The sequence below is a fragment of the Benincasa hispida genome, unplaced genomic scaffold (assembly GCF_027475165.1).
Source record: "Benincasa hispida cultivar pf3 unplaced genomic scaffold, pf3_genome.v1.1 HicScf252, whole genome shotgun sequence".
In the NCBI taxonomy this organism is placed as follows: Eukaryota; Viridiplantae; Streptophyta; class Magnoliopsida; order Cucurbitales; family Cucurbitaceae; genus Benincasa; species Benincasa hispida.
Window position 1 is genome coordinate 5,653 of NW_028326330.1, and position 19,040 is coordinate 24,692.

Consider the following 19,040-nt stretch of genomic DNA (forward strand, 5'->3'; position numbering starts at 1 on the left):
ATTCATGATCGAGCCACTGGGACTAGTTTTTACGCTTCCGCATCATGAGATTTAGAGTTCTTTTCATGTTTCCCTTAAATGTTTAGTTTTGATGTTTGAAACTTATTATTAAGGATTGTTTTTTTTATATGTATTTATTAACCTTTATGATTTATGGGTACCCTATTATTGTTTTTAATAATGGCATTTAATAAATGTCTCTTGAACTTCTCTTGTTTTTAATTAGCATTTATTTCAAATAACTGAGCGTCGTTTTAAATTCTTTGCATGCATTTATTTTAGTAACGGCCTTACCTAGATCCTAGGGTTCGGGTCGTTACACTTACGTTTATGTTAATGGTTGATGTTGGATGCGACTCTGACCCTACTGACTACATGACCCGCTAATCATCAGATGAGTTAGTTTCCGCCTAAGTCCTCATCTTTCTATCAGGGCAGAGAAATTTACGTTAGAAGCATAACCGACCACCACATGTTATTATATGTTTTCAGTCCCAATCATACGTTTTCAGGACATGTTGCATGTGATTGTGCATTTGGTCACTACCCTATGTGAGAAATACTTACTGGGTATATTATATACTCATCCTATTTTTATAGACTTTCTAGGTAAGGACACAGCATAGTGGCAGAACTGGATGTCGCTCAAATGGCCAACCATCAAACTCACTATTATAGGCACATACATTTTTGTATCACTACGCTAATGTTTTATGGATCCTGGTGTTTTGTAAAATAAACTTTTTATATAGTTTTCTACTTAATTAATAAAATCTTAGATATGTTCTTTTGAGATTTTTGCCAAAACTATCTCATGATAGAAAAGTCTAAGTATGCATGTCGTAGCGGTTGGACCATAATATGTAAGGAACCAGTCGTTACACCTTCAGATCTCCATCCCTCATATTTGTTGTACTAAAAAAATTGCAAAAAGTGTAAACAAATAGATATAAATTCTTTCATACAAATATATCGAACATGATTTTCTTAGAATAAAAAACAGGGTATGAAGATTACCTTGATTTTCTTAATATCGTTTATTTAATCATTCATTATTTGGTATACTCGTTGACTAAATTTTATCTATTAATAGTTATAAAAAAGGAGATTTTCAAAAAAATTTTAAAAAATAGGGAAACTATTTACACAAAATAATAAAATCTTAATATTCTTTATCTAGCATAGAGACTGACAGAAGTCTATCGGCATAGAAATCTATCTGTGTCTATCAATGTTTTTTTTTTTACTTTTTCTGTAAATAGTTTGACATTTTTTCTATTTGGAAAATTTCTCAATAAAAAATTATTTTAGAATTTAACCTTTTTTTTTTTTTAATACAACAACATGGGGGATTGAGCAACTTCCAACCTATAGGAATGTTTGAGTTTTTATTTTATAATATTTTATTTTTGATCATTTGCATGTTAGTAAAAAAAAATATTATAAATTTGTCCTTATAAATTAATAACTATTATGTTATGAATAATTTATTTTTTTACTATTGTTAATATAAACTCTGTTTGAAGAACTACTTTATAAAATAAATATTTAGTTAGTAATGTAGGATCTGTTTGCTTGTGGAAAAATGGTTTTTTAAAAAACTTATTTTTATTTAAACATCCTTCGTGAATATTTATTAAAAAAAAAAACTTTTAAAAAGTTATTTTAAATACTTATCAAACATTTATTTTTTTTAAAATGACTTATTTTTTAAATTAAACACGTGAAAATATATTACAAACACACTTTAGTTTATTCTTATCATCAGCGTGAAGAAAATACATCAAAATTATCTCTCTGTTTAAATTTATGCAGTCAGTTCTACATATTTACATTTCATGATCCCTGTAGGACACCCTTGAAACCATACAACGTGCTTCCTTTTGCATGAACCTGTAGGAAATCTTCAACAAAATTATAGAATCTGCTAATTAGCCACAACTTGAACAGAAAACCAAACATTTATTCTTGATTTATAAATGTGGACACAATGAGACCCTACCAAATAGTCTAGAAATCACATTATGCCCTCTCAATGCTTGGCCACAAAACTAGACAACTCCAATCTTCAATTTCTTATTCATCTGCATCGAACTGGAATCACTTGGCACCAACATTGCCGACGGTTGGCCGAAAAGATCAGGAAACAGCTTTGTGATCTCATCTGCACGCACATATAACACACAACTCAAACACTCTAAAACCTTAAGAAGTAGCAACTGGCCTCAAACTCATTCTGTAAAACTCAAGTTCCAAACAAAAGCGAGATCCATAATCATAAGAAAAACACAGTAAAAGAATAAACAAAACTCAATGCATGTCACTACTCTTCCTTCGAGACATCAATCAACTCAGAGCTAGGAGGGCCATCGAGGATTTTGAAGGGGTTTTTGAGAATAGAGGGAAAAGGGTGAGGTTGATCGATACGGTGAGCTTGGACTTCACTATACACAGTAGAAACACGGCCGATCTCCGACGGAGAAGATGCAATGACGGGGGAAACATCGGCATTAGCGATGAAAGGTGGAGACATTGGTAGGAGAGAAATGAAAATGAAAATGGGGAGATAGGTAGAGAAATGAAAGATTGAATCAATGAAAGAAGTGGAAAATTGAGTGTTCGACAAGGTCAAGAAGATGAAGAAGGACTCGACTAGAATAAGAGGAAAGAGCTTGTGGATGAAATGGATAACACTCTAAGAAGGGATTTCGGTTCTTCAAAAGCTCCATATGAGTTCCTGATGTGAGGATTTGGCCAGCAAGAGACTAGAATTTTTATGGCTAAAACAACGAGAGAGAGAGAGGGTTTCAATGAAACGGAATTTTTCATTGAACAAATGAAAAGAGATATTTGGTCTCCAAGCGAATGTAACAAATTTAATCTACTTTAAAACACATTTGGTCTCCATGAAATTAATAAATTTGCATACAGATAAAGACCTCCACCAACATTTGATGAAAACCCAACCTTAGCAAAAAGAAAAGGCTTACAACAAATCCCAACCAAAAACACCTGGAGACTCTAGTGGAAAAGGGACAACCAAGGTAAATATTTAGAACTCGGCTATGCTCCACAAAACTTGCCACTTTAGGAGGTTTTTTGCAAGACATGGAAGGTATTAATAGTTCCCAAAGAACCAACCAAGAAAATAAATGAACTTTCGATGGGATTTTTAGTTTCCACCAAGAAGTGAGAACGTAAGAATAGCAAAACAAATAAATAGGCACTTCACAAGAGGACTGAGGACCCAGACGACTCAAAGAGAACTTTCATATAAACAAGAAAAGAATAAAAATGTACAAAATATTGAATGCAATATAACATGAAAATTGACTAATTTGAAAGTAAACAAGAAATTGAACAAAAAAAAAAAAATATAACAAAATGGTGTTTCCATATATTTTGTCTGTAACTGATTCAGGTGCAGTCTGCCCATTGCTATAAGTAAACTGAAAAGTCAATGCATTTAAGTCAGATAAACATAGATACATCATTGTTGTAGTTGTCATGGATTATAAGATAAAGATCATAATTTTCAACTAACATTTTGCAACAAAAGCATTATGCTTCATCAAAAGGTTGCATTTTTACCAATAATTTCATTTAATTAAATATAAAGGGCAGTGCAAAATATTTTTTTTTAAAAAAAATCACCTTAATACCCCAATCGTATTCAGGTCCACCTAGATTGTGTGACTTGCACTCATTATAAATCCTCCGTTGGCCTGTATAGAACCAAAAAAGATTATGCAAAAAGGCAAAGGAGCATGAGTATAAAATACAAAAAGTTAAAAGTGAATTTTTTTTATCCCCACTTGACATATTTAATCAATTCCAATTCTGATTTGTCAGTTACTAACTTAGGATTTTAATTTGAGATTTTATTCTGGAGATGAAAATACCCACGAACTAAAATGTCATCTCTTTTTCTTTGTCCATGCCCTATAGAATCATAAATCACAATCCTAAACAACTAATCACTCAAAGAACCGATTAAAAGAGAAATAAAATAAGTCAAAAAATAAAGATCAGCTAGTTTCAAGAAATCAAGGAACAGAAAAATCATAAACTCAAGTGTGACATAATATTTGACAAAGACTAATTCAAATATTTTTTAAAACAATGATAAGATAAAGAGCTAGATTTTAAGATAGAAAAATATTCTAGGCAAGATTTAGAGTTAATATGTGACTAAATCACTCAAATTTAATAGCCTGAAGGTAAAAGACTACTACAACTTTTTCATACCTTTTAGTGTGTTCTTCTACTCCGTAACTTGAATTGGGGACAAAAATAAAGTGATTCAACCTAGCAAAAAAGTACATGATGAACTAACCAAATACAATAGTCGTAACAATTTTTTATATTGTTTAAACTAACATCCACACTAATCGACACTAATGACCAAGTTACTTAACTAATATTTCAATATTTTAGCTTTAATGACATTTAGCTATAAACTAAATAATAATACATGAAGTATCAAATTTTAACAAAGGGCAAACAAAAAGAGAGAAAGAAATAGAAGAAAGGAGTATAAATGGAAATGAGATGAAGAAAACAGAAAAACAAAAAGATATTGAGATACAATCCAGGAGCCCTCATTTTCCAATAATTAAAAGAAATACCATAAAGCTTCGTCTGTGATTTTGTCGGCCGACCCTTTACAAGACAATACTGAGCAAAAATATACACCAACAAAATAGACATTACAATGAACTTAACACATTCATAATAATTCATGTAAGAATGGAAACTACAAAGAAGTTAGATATCTCACTTCCAACTATGGAATTTGACCCGAGACTTAATTAAAATATCTTATCCAAATTCTGAAAAATAGGTTCGATTTTCATCAATTTGGTTGTGTAAGATACCTATATCCAGATCACCTGCTCCATTCTTCTTTTAGATTTGAACTTGCATAATCAATGGTAGAATTCTGATCTGACCTCCTCACATGACAAATGGAGCGGCGTGAATTATAATATAAGACTGGGAAGGAGATTAAAGGAAACGACATTTACTCTAGAAAGAGATCATATTACCATCTAGTTCCACCATTGTCTTCTTGATCACGGGCTTGAACTTACTTGCCAAACGAATTCTACCTTTAGAAAGAGATCATCAAATGATAAATATTAAACTAGACTTCATGAAGATGTTCTATCAATCCAAAGCCTTTCAAAATTGTTAAGTGAAAAGATACTCCACTTTTACATGATGATACTCCACTTTTATCCTTGTTTTTCTGATCTTACATGCACATTGACTAGTCTTTATAGTATTGTGTTAGTAACTATTAAGTTATTTGGATACTCAAAAAAAGAAAAAAAAAAAAACTTTTAAGTTTCATCAACTAGAAAATTGTTGTCTTTTTAATATAGATTGGAGAGTTTTTTTCTTCTTCCATTTTTTTTCTTCTAGTGAACTCCATTGTTCTCATTTTGGCTGGATAATTGATACTCTGTTTGTCATTTCCCTTCTTATTCCCCATAAAACATATTCTAGAAAAAAATTATTAACTTGTTATTCAAGAAAACATGAGAACAGGAATGCACGTTTTCATGAAAAAATCATATCGTGTCTCCTCTCCACGTCCATTAACGAAGTTAATGGAGTTCTGCCAGCCATCCAATCTTCAACTAGAGCAGCCAAAGTTCCTACCTGGTATGCATAACTAGTAAGTAATAAAAACGAGGAAAAAATCTATGGAGGAAACTGATATCAAGAAAAAGAATGAAAGGTTAAAAGGTTAGAGACTAAAATGATCAGAAGGTACAAGAATTGGGACAGACAGATCGATGATATTGTTCCAGTTTTTCCACTCTGGAGGAGAGCTCTAGCACTGTAACCCAAACCATGACAATAAGTTGAATCAATGTTCGTGGGTAAACCACACATCCCTTCGTACGTATAAGTCAAAAGAAGAATTAAACAGAGATAACACACAGAGCACTAACCAGCAAAGTACACTTTTTCTGTAGATCGAGCATCAACCATCACATTACCAATCATTTCTGAATATATCTGCATAAACATCAGCAGAGCCTATTAAGAGTCTCATCTCATGAATGCGACATTCCATTTTTTCCTTGAGTTCTTGAAGAAACTACTTCAACTTTGCAATAGTCTCCAAAGTTCAGTCCAAACGGAATATGAATTCTAAAGCAATTACAAAGAGAAATGAGTACCTTACAAGCAGAATCAAATCCAAAACTTGTGGGGACCTCTTTGCATTTAAGATCACCATCGATAGTTTTTGGGCAACCAATTACTCGGGTTTTCAAATTCTTACTCCTAATTTGAAAACAACAGAAAGAAGGGGAATATAAATAACAGAGTCTTGCACACAAAAAAATGGTACCCTAGAGTAATTAATTACTCAACCTTATATTTCTGCAATAAAAACAACATATAATAGCTTATCCATATACGACAATGAGAGTGAGAAAGAGAGTAAAAAGAAGGGAGGCAATAAACAAATTTCATAGTTCTGAAAAATACCTAAAGTTTTCAGCAAGGAGACAAGCATTTGTGTTGGAATCATCTCCCCCAATTACAACAAGGCCATCCAGATCAAGATTCTGAGCAGTTTCTTTAGCTTGCTTAAACTAAAAATAGAACCGAACTATCAATTAATGCCTTGACTACAACTAAGATGTCTCAAAATGAAAATTCTAGGCAGATAGAGTTTCACCTGATCTGGAGTTTCAATCTTATCCCTCCCACTGCATATCATATCAAAACCACCCTGATAAAACAAAAATGCATTTAAATCAAGAATTGCATTCAAATGGCAATCACTTCGCATCAAAACTGCACATATTCACACTAACAATTCTAACAAGCGAAAGCTAGAAATCCCTTCAAGAAAATTAACCTGATTGCGATACGGGTAGATAAATTGTGCAGTCAGCGGATCTTCTGGTAAGTATTTAGAATATTGACCATGATAGCAAGGCTGACATTCTCACCTACCACGTTAGACGATAACGACTTATCAGAGTGGGAATCCCACCAATAGTCAGTGCACGGCTCTATAAATAGAGCCTTGACGCCATGAAGGAGGGATGGACTTTTATACCCAAAGATTGAGATTTGCACGAGAAAAAAATTCCACCTCCATATTTCACCCCAATTCTTAATTGAAGCTTCCCCGAAGTAAGAGACTACAAGGGCTTTCTGCATTCATCCAACCATTATATCACTAGCAGCCTTAACATTCATCTGTGGGAAGCAAGAGATTACTAACAACTTCCCTTCACCTTATCTCTTTATCTTTTTAGTTGTTGTATTGCATTTTGTTTAAGAGATTGTTCATTTGTGTATTCAACAACTATTTTAATATCATCATGTTCACTTTTATCATCTTATCTATCCTCACTTTCACTTTATCTCTTGTTATAAGTAACTAATTCTAATGGGGTAAGGGTGAAGATTAATATCATGATCTAAGTAGAATCTGTGGAAGTTATTTTGTTTGCTTAATATATGAATATTAAAATGATTGCCTATGAGTACTCAATGAGTCAAGTAGTTATGACTAACTACCTGAGAAGGAAAGTAGTTGTGGATCTCATTAAGCAAAGCAAGAAATATTTTTCAACCCCGAAGCTTATTTTCTCTACTTGTGTATGTTAAATAAGATTAAGTGTAAGTTAATACTAGGTTGTAGGGAAAGCTTGAGGATGCTAAGGAAGGAAAGAAAAATGATTTCAAGTGTTGTTTACTAAGGGCTCTCAAGTGTTAAGTGAAAGAGTAAGAAGGCTTGGTTAAGGAGAGAAATTTTGACTAAGTGTTGAAGGTCATGGTGCATTGACGATCATGCTGAGGTGTGCGACAGCCTAAGAATCTTAAGGTTAAGATGAAAGCTAGTGGCGTGAAGAAGGACATTGGCTAAGTGTTGGCCGAGAAGACGATGCCATGCGCTAGCCGAGACTCACGTTGAGGTTAGGTGGGCAAGAACGCGTGCATGGGCGAGGATGCCTTAAGCGATGCGGCTTGTGCGTGCGTTGGTGTGCAATGGTCGGGCAAGGATGTGTGTAAAGTAAGGCCATGCGATGATCTTGAGACTAGGCATCAGGTGCGAGAAAGGGCGCTGAGGCGTGCATTGGCTGAGAGGTGTATGCGTCCAAGTAAAGCCATGCGTTGGTAAGAGTTAGGAAGCTATGCATTGGTGATTAGGGGAAGCTTTCAGCTTAATCACCTATTGTAGTGGCCAGTTGTCGAGATTAGAAGGTTTAATGTTGACTTAGTGGGATAGGTGGCAGCCTAAGTGTAATTAAGGTCATGCATCTCTTAATCTAAAAGGGAAGCCTCAGTTCAAGAACTTGGTTTGGACAATTATCTCGTGCTAAAGGGGTGATTCCACAGCCATTTGAAGGCTTAAGGAGTGTAGATGAAGCTCTGAGGTTGCTGGAAGGAAATTCATAAGAATTCAAGTTGAAATCAGAAGATTTCCTCAAGAGGTAAAGCTCTCGGGTGATTCTGAGCAAGGTGTGAAGATTGAAAAATTCTGACCAGATCGTGAAGAATTTGAAGCTCAAATTTTAAGATAAGTTAAGACATTTTAAAACAAGTTTGTAGAAGGGAAATTCCCGAAATAATGTCTGGAAAAATAAGTAAATTCAGCTTGAATTTGAATTTGGATTTTTGGATTGAATAATCATGCAACTGCAACCGTTGAACATGAAGGCAACTCAACCGGGCAGGCTACAGATGTGCGCAAAGGCAAAATGACGCAAGGCATTGCATGGGTGTGTACGCTAGGTTGCACACGAGGGTTGTACAAGTGTGCACGCGAGACGCTGCATGGAAAGGTTGAGTATGCATTGAGGCGCGCAGTTGCGTTAAAAGACAAAATTTACTCCTCGTGCTTAGAAATGTGTCTTCGTTGGCTATCCTCTCCATCAACGTGGGTATAAGTGTTCTCATCCACCCTCCCACAAGTATTTTATTTCGATAGATGTCACCTTTCTAGAGGATCAACCTTTCTTTCCTATTAGTCATTTTCAGGGGAATAGCTCTAATGAAGAGACTAACTAGTCCCAATCTTTGTTCTTTTCTGATTCCCTTCCTAATCCTATCTTGAATATTACCGACACTGTCTCTGTCTTACCTATCAAATAGGTCCATGGATAATATACTAAAGGAAGAATCTCAAGAAGGAAATTGGGCCACCTATTGTTTCTCCGGTAACGATCTATGAGTCCGAACCAACATTAGCCCAAGGTGAACTCATACTTCTGTCTCTAATAACCTCAATATTTGTGTTGAGAATGAAAATGATGCTCATACTCGTCTCTGATAATATTGGTATTTGTGCTAAAAATGATATGTGTACTGTGAAAGAAAATAGCAAAACTAATGATAGCAGTAATGATTGTACTAAGAAAGTTGTGGCTGATATGGCTGGGAATAAACGAGTTGAAGCAACTATTCCAGGTAGTGATATTGTTACAGGTGAGGTGAGTTAGTGGGAAAGGCACTAAAGGATGTGATAAACAAATAAGTGGCAATCATAAGGAGTTGGCCAAGTAAGAAATATTAAGGTTCTACAAGATGAAAGTGAAGCTTAACAATCTCAAACTAGCTCAACTGAAGCTCGTGGTGAAAGAGATCATATCACCATCTAGTTCCACCATTGTCTTCTTGATCACAGGCTTGAACTTACTTGCCAAACGAATTCTACCTTTAGAAAGAGATCATCAAATGATAAATATTAAACTAGACTTCATGAAGATGTTCTATCAATCCAAAGCCTTTCAAAATTGTTAAGAGAAAAGATACTCCACTTTTATCCTTGTTTTTCTGATCTTACATGCACCTTGTCTAGTCTTTATAATATTGTCTAAGTAACTATTAAGTTATTTGGATACTCAAAAAAAGAAAAAAATAAATAAACTTTTAAGTTTCATCAACTAGAAAATTGTTGTCTTTTTAATATAGATTGGAGAGTTTTTTTCATCTTTCGTTTTTTTTCTTCTAGCGATCTCCATTTGTTCTCATTTTGGCTGGATAATTGATACTCTGTTTATCATTTCCCTTCTTATTCCCCATAAAAAATATTCTATAAAAAAAATTATTAACGTGTTATTCAAGAAAACATGAGAACAGGAATGCACGTTTTCATGAAAAAATCATACCGTGTATCCTCTCCACATCCATTAACAAAGTCAATGCAGTTTCGCCAGCCATCCAATCTTCAACAGAAGCAGCCAAATTTCCTACCCGGTATGCATAACTAGTAAGTAATAGAAATGAGGAAAAAATCTATGGAGGAAACTGATATCAAGAAAAAGAATGAAAGGTTAAAAGGTTAGAGACTAAAATGATCAGGAGGTACAAGAAGTGGGACAGACAGATCGATGATATTGGTCCAGTTTTTCCACTCTGGAGGAGAGCTCCAGCAGTGTAACCCAAAGCATAGCAATAAGTTGAATCAAAGTTCGTGGGTAAACCATACATCCCTTCGTACCTATAAGTCAAAAGAAGAAATAAACAGAGATAACACACAGAGCACTAACCAGCAAAGTACAATTTTTTTCGTATCATCTCATGGCCATTCGCTCGTACCATTGGTAAGTTTACATTTGAAAGTCAAGTAGCTGTAAGCCTAACCCATCACTTGATTGGGCATTTTCTTTACGAGTTCATAATGGAAGTCTAGATACTTGATACCCCTAATTATCAAATATGAATTTAAAAGATCTTGATGCATTTACCAACATGCATGTTTTTGAGTTCATAACTTATTTGCCTACTACCCAAGTGCTAAATATAATATGTGTTAATCACTAAATTATTAAACAGGAGGTTTAAGTAAAACAGCAAAAGTTCAAGCACGAATAGAATAAGTACCCAAAGAAATGTGACTACCCCTTGAATTGGCCGCCCATTATATGCACCTTGTTGCCTTCTCTTTTCCAACTCAATTTCATGGAAAGACATGTATAAAACAAAAAGAAAAAACAATTACTTGGACAGGAGCGTTAAAGTAAAACAACAAAAGTTCAAGCACGAGTAGTAAGTTTCATTTTCCATAACCTATCCTCATCTATAATATTTATTTTTCCATAACCTATCCCCATCTATAATATCATGGGCAAGAATTTCATTGAGTTCCGAAATAAGCTGTTGCACCTGTAGAAAGCGGGTTATAAATGATATCAGTTCAAGAATGACATATTGATCCCTTTAGACTCTCTCTTTAGACTCTCTCTCGAGTAGCTCTTTAGACTCTCTCTTTAGGTTCTCCATTTTCTTTATGTTGTGCTCGACATCCCTTTAGAGCTACTCGAGAGAGAGAGTCTAAAGAAAGAACCTAAGATTTGAAAGAGCTAAGTTAGAATCTAGACTCGAGAGTGCAATGATTAGAACTGCATAAACAAAAGATAGGAACCTAGAGATAAATTCTGTTTGCCAACCTGCATCGCATGCATCCTAGAGATAGGTATGATATTATGTGGTCGCCTTATATGTGTATGTGTCATTTTTTCATCGCATAAATAAGAATAGAGGCTTATGTGTAGGTCCTATAGTCTTATCGCATACATCGCATGCGTTCTAGCATTAAAAGTCGTAGCATTCGCATCGAGAGATGATTTACAATTGTATGTGTGTTGCATGATCGCATAGCATGAACGCATCCTAAGAAGTGTTAGCCGAAACTCTTCTCAACCCATTCACCGCATACTCATCGCGTCTTCTGTTTTATAACTCTTTTCGAACTCCGCTGCATTTGTTTATTTTTATTACCACAAACAACATTCCTAATAACTACTTGATTTATTTGGTTACCGCAAATTCTTCTGATAAATTGCCACCGCATATTTTTTTCCCAAGTCCCTGTGTTCGACCCTGAACTTACCAAGAAACTCAGTGGGGTTTACACTTGAATTCCACTGAGAAAACTTAATCAACGCATTTTCATCCATAATTCAGCCTCATAAAATAACGCATCAGGTGACATGGATGGGCGGTGGAGCTGACTCTCCCGAGATCTAGCTCCGATCGTAGGCTTTGGTCGTTTCTCAGAATGGAAGAAGGAGATGAAGAATTCTTAAGCTTTCTTCTCACGCATTTGTCTGGATCGCAGGGAAAAACTCTAGATAAGTTGACATTCTACTCACCGGCTTCTTTATATAGAGCTTGGATTGCCGACAGCATTAATGGACTGCTCTGATTCTGACATTCACGACGCGTTAGCCCTTTCTAAATCTCTGCTGCTAATGGCGTAGTAGGTGAAATGTCAACATCAGTTTTTTATTTTCCCAAGATGTACGTTGATGCGTTCATTCCACCAACCTTACGTTGATCCCTCTATTATGCGTTATCGTGTAGCCGCAATCTTGCAGTGACCGCATTCGCTTAATACCCTGCAACTTCGACACGGTGATCGCAATCGCTTGACGATCGCAACTACCATGCCCATGCGATGGACGCATTCCCCGCCATTCATTTTGGGCTTTCCCCCACATTTTGTCATGCAGACATCCAATTTTACAGCAAGGACGCACTTTCTCAAACTAGACTCATAACATACTACAGCAGAATTGCGTTATTTTGTTTTATCGTAGTCTGGGCGACTTACTTTCGTTTTCCGTATCGGCTTTTGCCCCCACGTGTGTTCCCTTGCTGACATCCAACTACAGGTTATGTGTCATTCATCAACGTTAACTAACTCAGATCAACATGAGTTTCCGTTTATTTGCGTTGGCATGAGTTGTTTATAATTTTTTCCTTTTTTTTCTTCAAAAAGCCAAAAATAGCAAGGTTGAAAATAAATACCTCACCCCAAAATTTAAAATGCGACAATGTCCTCCTTGCCAATAGATTGAAAGAAGTCATGCGATGTTCTTAAGAAGTTTGGTAAAGGATCAGTTTGAAAGAAAGCTAGCCGACCACTAACTTTTAGAAACATTTCTTGAGGTGATTGTCCTAAAAATAAGTTAACTCTAGTATATAAAAAAAAAAATTGATGCATGTGATTCATCATTGAAATCATAAATGGCAAAGAGAAAGCATGCAGCGACTTACTAAATTTATCAATGTTAAATGATTGCGGTAATCAAATAGGATGCGGTGATAAAACTTTCAAAATTAAAATACGATGCGATGGTGCAGAATTTAGAATGGAGTGAAGGAAAAATACAACCCCAAAATTTGCGCTGTCGTCGGCATTGTCTGTCGATGCCTCCTTCTTTGCGGCGATCTTCCTTTGCATTGCATCAAAGAAAACATTGAGAGGGTAATGATAATAATAAAGTAGTTTGTATTCTTTGTGCAGCGCCTCCTCAATCGTTCGCCTCGATCGTTTGCAAATAAAACATTGAGAGGGTAATGATAACAGTAAAAGCAAATATATGATAACCATGTAATAATAATGGTGATGAAGGTGAAGTATTGATGTAGAAAAAGGATATTTCGAAAAGAAAGCATCCGGGATACGATGTCTTCACATAGTAGCTCAGGGACTACTTATTCCAAGCTGGGCCTTTCACGTCCACGGTGGCATTTTCTTCTTCTCTCGTTCTTCCAGAATCTTGACTGTTTTAAATCCGGAGCTTTTCTCACGATTGATGTTTATTATGATTTCCTCTTTGTACACATTACCAATCATTTTTTAATATATCTGCATAAATAAACATCAGCAGAGCCTATTAAGAGTCTCATCTCATGAATGCGATATTCCATTTTTTCCTTGAGTTCTTGAAGAAACTACTTCAACTTTGAAAGAGTCACCAAAGTTCAGTCCAAACGAAATATGAATTCTAAAGCAGTTACAAAGAGAAATGAGTACCTTGCAAGCAGAATCAAATCCAAAACTTGTGGTGACCTCTTTGCATTTGAGATCACCATCAATAGTTTTGGGCAACCAATCACTCGGGTTCAAATTCTTACTCCTAATTTGAAAACAACAGATAGAAGGGGAATATAAATAACAGAGTCTTGCACACACAAAAAATGGTACCCTAGAGTAATTAATTACTCAACCTTATATTTCTGCAATAAAAATAACATATAATAGCTTATCTATGACAATGAAAGTAAGAAAGAGAGAGCAAAAAGGAGGGAGGCAATAAACAAATTTCATAGTTTGAAAAATACCTAAAGTTTTCAGCGAGGAGACAGGCATTTGTGTTGGAATCATCTCCACCAATTGACAAGGCCATCCAAATCAAGCTTCTTAGCAGTTTCTTCAGCTTGCTAAACTGAAATAGAAACGAACAGTCAATTAATGCCTTGACTACAACTAAGACGTCTCAAAATGAAAATTCTGGGAAGAAAGAATTTCACCTGATCTAGTGTTTCAATCTTATCCCTCCCACTACATATCATATCAAAACCACCCTAATAAAACAAAAATGCATTTAAATCAAGAATTGCATACAAATGGCAATCACTTCGAATCAAGACTGCACATATTCACACTAATAATTCTAACAAGTGAAAGCTAGAAATCCCTTCAAGAAAATTAACCTGATTGCGATATGGGTAGATAAATTATGCAGTTAGTTCTACATATTTACATTTCATGATCCCTGCAGGACCACCCTTGAAACCATACAACGTGCTTCCTTTTGCATGAACTTGTAGGTAATCTTCACCAAAATCATTGAAGCTGCTAATTAGCCACAACTTGAACAGAAAAGCAAACATTTGTTCTTGATTTATAAATGTGGACACAATGAGACCCTACCAAATAGTCAGAAATCACATTATGCCCTCCCAGTGCTTGGCCACCAGACTAGACAACTCCGATCTTCAATTTCTTATTCACCTGCACCGAACTGGAATCACTTGGCACCAACATTGCCGACGGTTGGCCGAAAAGATCAAGAAACAACTTTGTGATATCATCTGCGCGCACTTATAACACACAATTCAAACATTTTAAAACCTTAAGAAGTAGCAACTGGCCTCAAACGCATTCAGTAAAACTCAAGTTCCAAACAAAAGCAAGATTTACAATCATAAGCAAAACAGTAAAAGAACAAACAAAACTCAATGCATGTCACTACTCTTCCTTCGAGACATCAATCAACTCAGTTACCAAACAGAGTACAAAAAAAAAAGCACGTTATGAAGGCTAAAAACTCCAAAACAAGAAGAGAAAGTAAATGATCTATGGATAATAAACACCCGGATTGCCAGCGGCAGAGCTAGGAGGGCCATCGAGGATTTTGAAGGGGTTTTTGGGAATAGAGGGAAAAGGGAGAGGTTGATCGATACAGTGGGCTTGGACTTCGATATACACAGTAGAAACAAGGCCAATCTCCGACGGAGAAGATGCAATGACTAAGGAAACATCGGCATTAGCGATGAAAGGCGGAGACATTGGTAGGAGAGAAATGAAGATGAAAATGGGGAGATAGGTAGAGAAATGAAAGATTGAATCAATGAAAGAAGTGGAAAATTGAGTGTTCGACAAGGTCGAGAAGATGAAGGACTTGACTAGAATAAGAGGAAAGAGCTTGTGGATGAAATGGATAACACTCTAAGAAGGGATTTTGATTCTCCAAAAGCTCCATATGAGTCCCTAATGTGAGGATTTGGCCAGCAAGAGACTAAAATTTTTATGGCTAAAACAACGAGAGAGAGAGAGAGAGGGGGTTTCAATGAAACGAAATTTTTAATTTAAAAAATGAAAAGAGATATTTGGTCTCCAAGCGAATGTAACAATTTAGGCTACTTTAAAACGCATTTGGTCTCCACGAAATCAATCAATTTGCATACAGATAAAGACCTCCACCAACATTTGGTGAAAACCCAACCTTAGCAAAAAGAAAAGGCTTAAAACATAAATCCCAACCAAAAACACCTGGAGACTAGTGGAAAAGGGACAACCAAGGTAAATGTTTAGAACTCGGCTATGCTACACAAAACTTGCCAATTCAGGCCTAAGACATATGGGAGGTTTTTTGCAAGACGTGGAAGGCATTAATAGTTCCCAAAGAACCAACCAAGAAAATAAATGAACTTTCTATGGGATTTTTAGTTTCCACCAAGAAGTGAGAACGTAAGAATAGCAAAACAAATAAATAGGCACTTGAGCTAGATTTTACAAAGACTAATGCAAGTGTGACATAATATTTGACAAAGACTAATTCAAACATTTTTTAAAACAAGGATAAAATAAAGAGCTAGATTTTAAGATAGAAAAAGCAAGATTTAGAGTTAATATGTGACTAAATCGCTCAAATTTAATAGCCTGAAGGTAAAAGACTACTACAACTTTTTCATACCTTTTAGTGTGTTCTTCTACTCCACGACTTGAATTGGGGATAAAAATGAAGTGATTTAACCTAGCAAAAAAATACATGATTAACTAACCAAATACAACAGTCGTAACAATTTTTTATATTGTTTAAACTAACACCCACACTAATGATACACACACGCAACACTAATGACCAAGTTACTTTACTAATATTTCAATATTTTAGCTTTAATGACATTTAGCTATAAACTAAATAATAATACATGAAGTATCAAATTTTAACAAAGGGCAAACAAAAAGAGAGAGAAATAGAAGAAAGGAGTATCAATAGAAATGAGATGAAGAAAACAGAAAAACAGAAAGATATTGAGATACAATCATATGAATGGAGAAAATTAAACAAGAGATGGAGAAGATAGACGGAGAAACGGAGATTAAAAAAAAGAAAGAAAAAGGAGAAAGAAGAAAAGGATAAAGAAAGACAAGAAGAAAGAAATCAAGTGAAATACCATAAGATGGAGAGAGAAAGAACTAGCCCTTCGTTTCGCCAACAAAGAAGTCATCTTTGACGATTTCTCATTCCTTCTTTGCCGAGCCGCCTCTCTTCGCCATTCGAAAAACTACCTCTACCTTCCCTTTCGAGAACATACCCAGGAGCCCTCCTTTTCCAAGAATTAAAAGAAACACCATAAAGCTTCGTCTATGATTTTGCCGGCCGGCCCTTTACAAGACAATACTAAGCAAAAATATACACCAACAAAATTAGACATTACAATGAACTTAACACATTCCTAATAATTCATGTAAGAATGGAAACTACAAAGAATTTAGATATCTCACTTCCAACTATGGAATTTGACTCGAGACTTAATTAAAATATCTTATCCAATTTCTGAAAAATAGGTTCGATTTTCACCAATTTGGTTGTGTAAGATACCTATATCCAGATCACCTGCTCCATTCTTCTTTTAGATTTGAACTTGCATAATTAATGGTAGGATTCTGATCTGACCTCCTCACATGACAAATGGAGCGTCATGAATTATAATATAAGACTGGGAAGGAGATTAAAGGAAACGTAATTTACTCTAGAAAGAGATCATATTACCACCTAGTTCCACCATTGTCTTCTTGATCACAGGCTTGAACTTACTTGCCAAACGAATTCTACCTTTAGAAAGAGATCATCAAATGATAAATATTAAACTAGACTACATAAAGATGTTCTATCAATCCAAATCCTTTCAAAATTGTTAAGAGAAAAGATACTCCACTTTTACATGATGATACTCCACTTTTATCATTGTTTCTCTGATCTCACATACACCTTGACTAGTCTTTATAGTATTGTGTTAGTAACTAGTAAGTTATTTGGATACTCAAAAAAGAAAAAAAAATAAACTTTTAAGTTTCATCAACTAGAAAATTGTTGTCTTTTTAATATAGATTGGAGAGTTTTTTTCATCTTTCATTTTTTTCTTCTAGTGAATTCCATTGTTCACATTTTGGCTGGATAATTGATACTCTGTTTTTCATTTCCCTTCTTATTCCTCATAAAAAAATATTCTATAAAAAAATTATTAACGTGTTATTCAATAAAACATGAGAACAAGAATGCACGTTTTCATGAAAAAATCATATCGTGTCTCCTCTCCACATCCATTAACGAAGTCAATGCAGTTTCACCAGCCATCCAATCTTCAACAGAAGCAGCCAAATTTCCTACCTCGTATGCATAATAGAAACGAGGAAAAAATCTATGGAGGAAACTGATATAAAAAAAAAAAAGAATGAAAGGTTAAAAGGTTAGAGACTAAAATGATCAGGAGGTACAAGAAGTGAGACAGATAGATCGATGATATTGGTCTAGTTTTTCCACTCTGGAGGAGAGCTCCAGCAGTGTAACCCAAAGCATAGCAATAAGTTGAATCAAAGTTCGTGGGTAAACCACACATCCCTTCGTACGTATAAGTCAAAAGAAGAAATAAACAGAGATAACACACAGAGCACTAACCAGCAAAGTACAATTTTTTTCGTATCATCTCATGGCCATTCGCTCGTACCATTGGTAAGTTTACATTTGAAAGTCAAGTAGCTGTAAGCCTAAGCCATCACTTGATTGGTCATTTTCTTTACGAGTTCATAATTGAAGTCTAGATACTTGATACCCCTAATTATCAAATATGAATTTAAAAGATCTTAATGCATTTACCAACATGCATGTTTTTGAGATATCAACTGATTTGCCTACTACCCAAGTGCTAAATATAATATGTGTTAATCACTAAATTATTAAACAGGAGCGTTTAAGTAAAACAGCAAAAGTTCAAGCACGAATAGAATAAGTACCCAAAGAAATGTGACTGCCCCTTGAATTGGCCGCCCATTATATGCACCTTGTTGCCTTCTCTTTTCCAACTCAATTTCATGGAAAGACGTGTATAAAACAAAAAGAAAAAACAATTACTTGGAATGGAGCGTTAAAGTAAAACAGCAAAAGTTCAAGCACGAGTAGTAAGTTTCATTTCCCATAACCTATCCTCATCTATAATATTTTTTTTTCCATAACCTATCCTCATCTATAATATCATGGGCAAGAATTTCATTGAGTTCCGAAATAAGCTGTTGCACCTGTAGAAAGCGGGTTATAAATGATATCAGTTCAAGAATGACATATCGATCCCTTTAGACTCTCTCTTTAGACTCTCTCTCGAGTAGCTCTTTAGACTCTCTTTAGGTTCTCCATTTTCTTTATGTTGTGCTCGACATCCCTTCAGAGCTACTCGAGAGAGAGAGTCTAAAGAAAGAACCTAAT

At 35.1% G+C, this 19,040-nt stretch overlaps 1 protein-coding gene and 2 long non-coding RNA genes across 15 annotated transcripts; all 3 read right to left on the minus strand.

Moving 5' to 3' along the window:
* Nucleotides 1-1,732: 1,732 nt before the first annotated feature.
* LOC150030380 (uncharacterized) lies at nucleotides 1,733-4,309 on the minus strand. 2 transcript variants are annotated; one of them, XR_016527034.1, is made up of 4 exons: nucleotides 4,249-4,309; nucleotides 3,655-3,725; nucleotides 2,003-2,164; nucleotides 1,733-1,904 (listed from the first exon to the last, which is right to left on the minus strand). It is a non-coding gene; the product is annotated as an uncharacterized LOC150030380 (long non-coding RNA). The 2 variants fall into 2 exon arrangements; XR_016527033.1 differs by lacking the exon at nucleotides 4,249-4,309 and having other exon boundaries at nucleotides 3,655-4,242.
* A 282-nt stretch (nucleotides 4,310-4,591) lies between these two features.
* LOC150030381 (pyrophosphate--fructose 6-phosphate 1-phosphotransferase subunit beta 1-like) lies at nucleotides 4,592-10,740 on the minus strand. 12 transcript variants are annotated; one of them, XR_016527032.1, is made up of 8 exons: nucleotides 10,149-10,740; nucleotides 6,701-6,754; nucleotides 6,508-6,614; nucleotides 6,195-6,300; nucleotides 5,964-6,030; nucleotides 5,783-5,848; nucleotides 5,562-5,667; nucleotides 4,592-4,677 (listed from the first exon to the last, which is right to left on the minus strand). XR_016527032.1 is itself a non-coding variant. In XM_090309777.1 (8 exons), the coding sequence occupies exons 1-7, from the start codon at nucleotides 10,164-10,166 to the stop codon at nucleotides 5,566-5,568; spliced, it is 504 nt and encodes a 167-aa protein (XP_090165903.1). In that variant the 5' UTR covers nucleotides 10,167-10,740; the 3' UTR covers nucleotides 4,592-4,677; nucleotides 5,562-5,565. The 12 variants fall into 12 exon arrangements, 8 of the variants coding, with proteins under 8 accessions (XP_090165903.1, XP_090165902.1, XP_090165901.1 ...); XM_090309777.1 differs by having other exon boundaries at nucleotides 5,799-5,848; XR_016527031.1 differs by lacking the exon at nucleotides 4,592-4,677 and adding an exon at nucleotides 4,684-5,107.
* A 3,978-nt stretch (nucleotides 10,741-14,718) lies between these two features.
* LOC150030382 (uncharacterized) lies at nucleotides 14,719-16,861 on the minus strand. The gene is made up of 3 exons (XR_016527035.1): nucleotides 16,735-16,861; nucleotides 16,251-16,310; nucleotides 14,719-14,865 (listed from the first exon to the last, which is right to left on the minus strand). It is a non-coding gene; the product is annotated as an uncharacterized LOC150030382 (long non-coding RNA).
* Nucleotides 16,862-19,040: the final 2,179 nt, after the last annotated feature.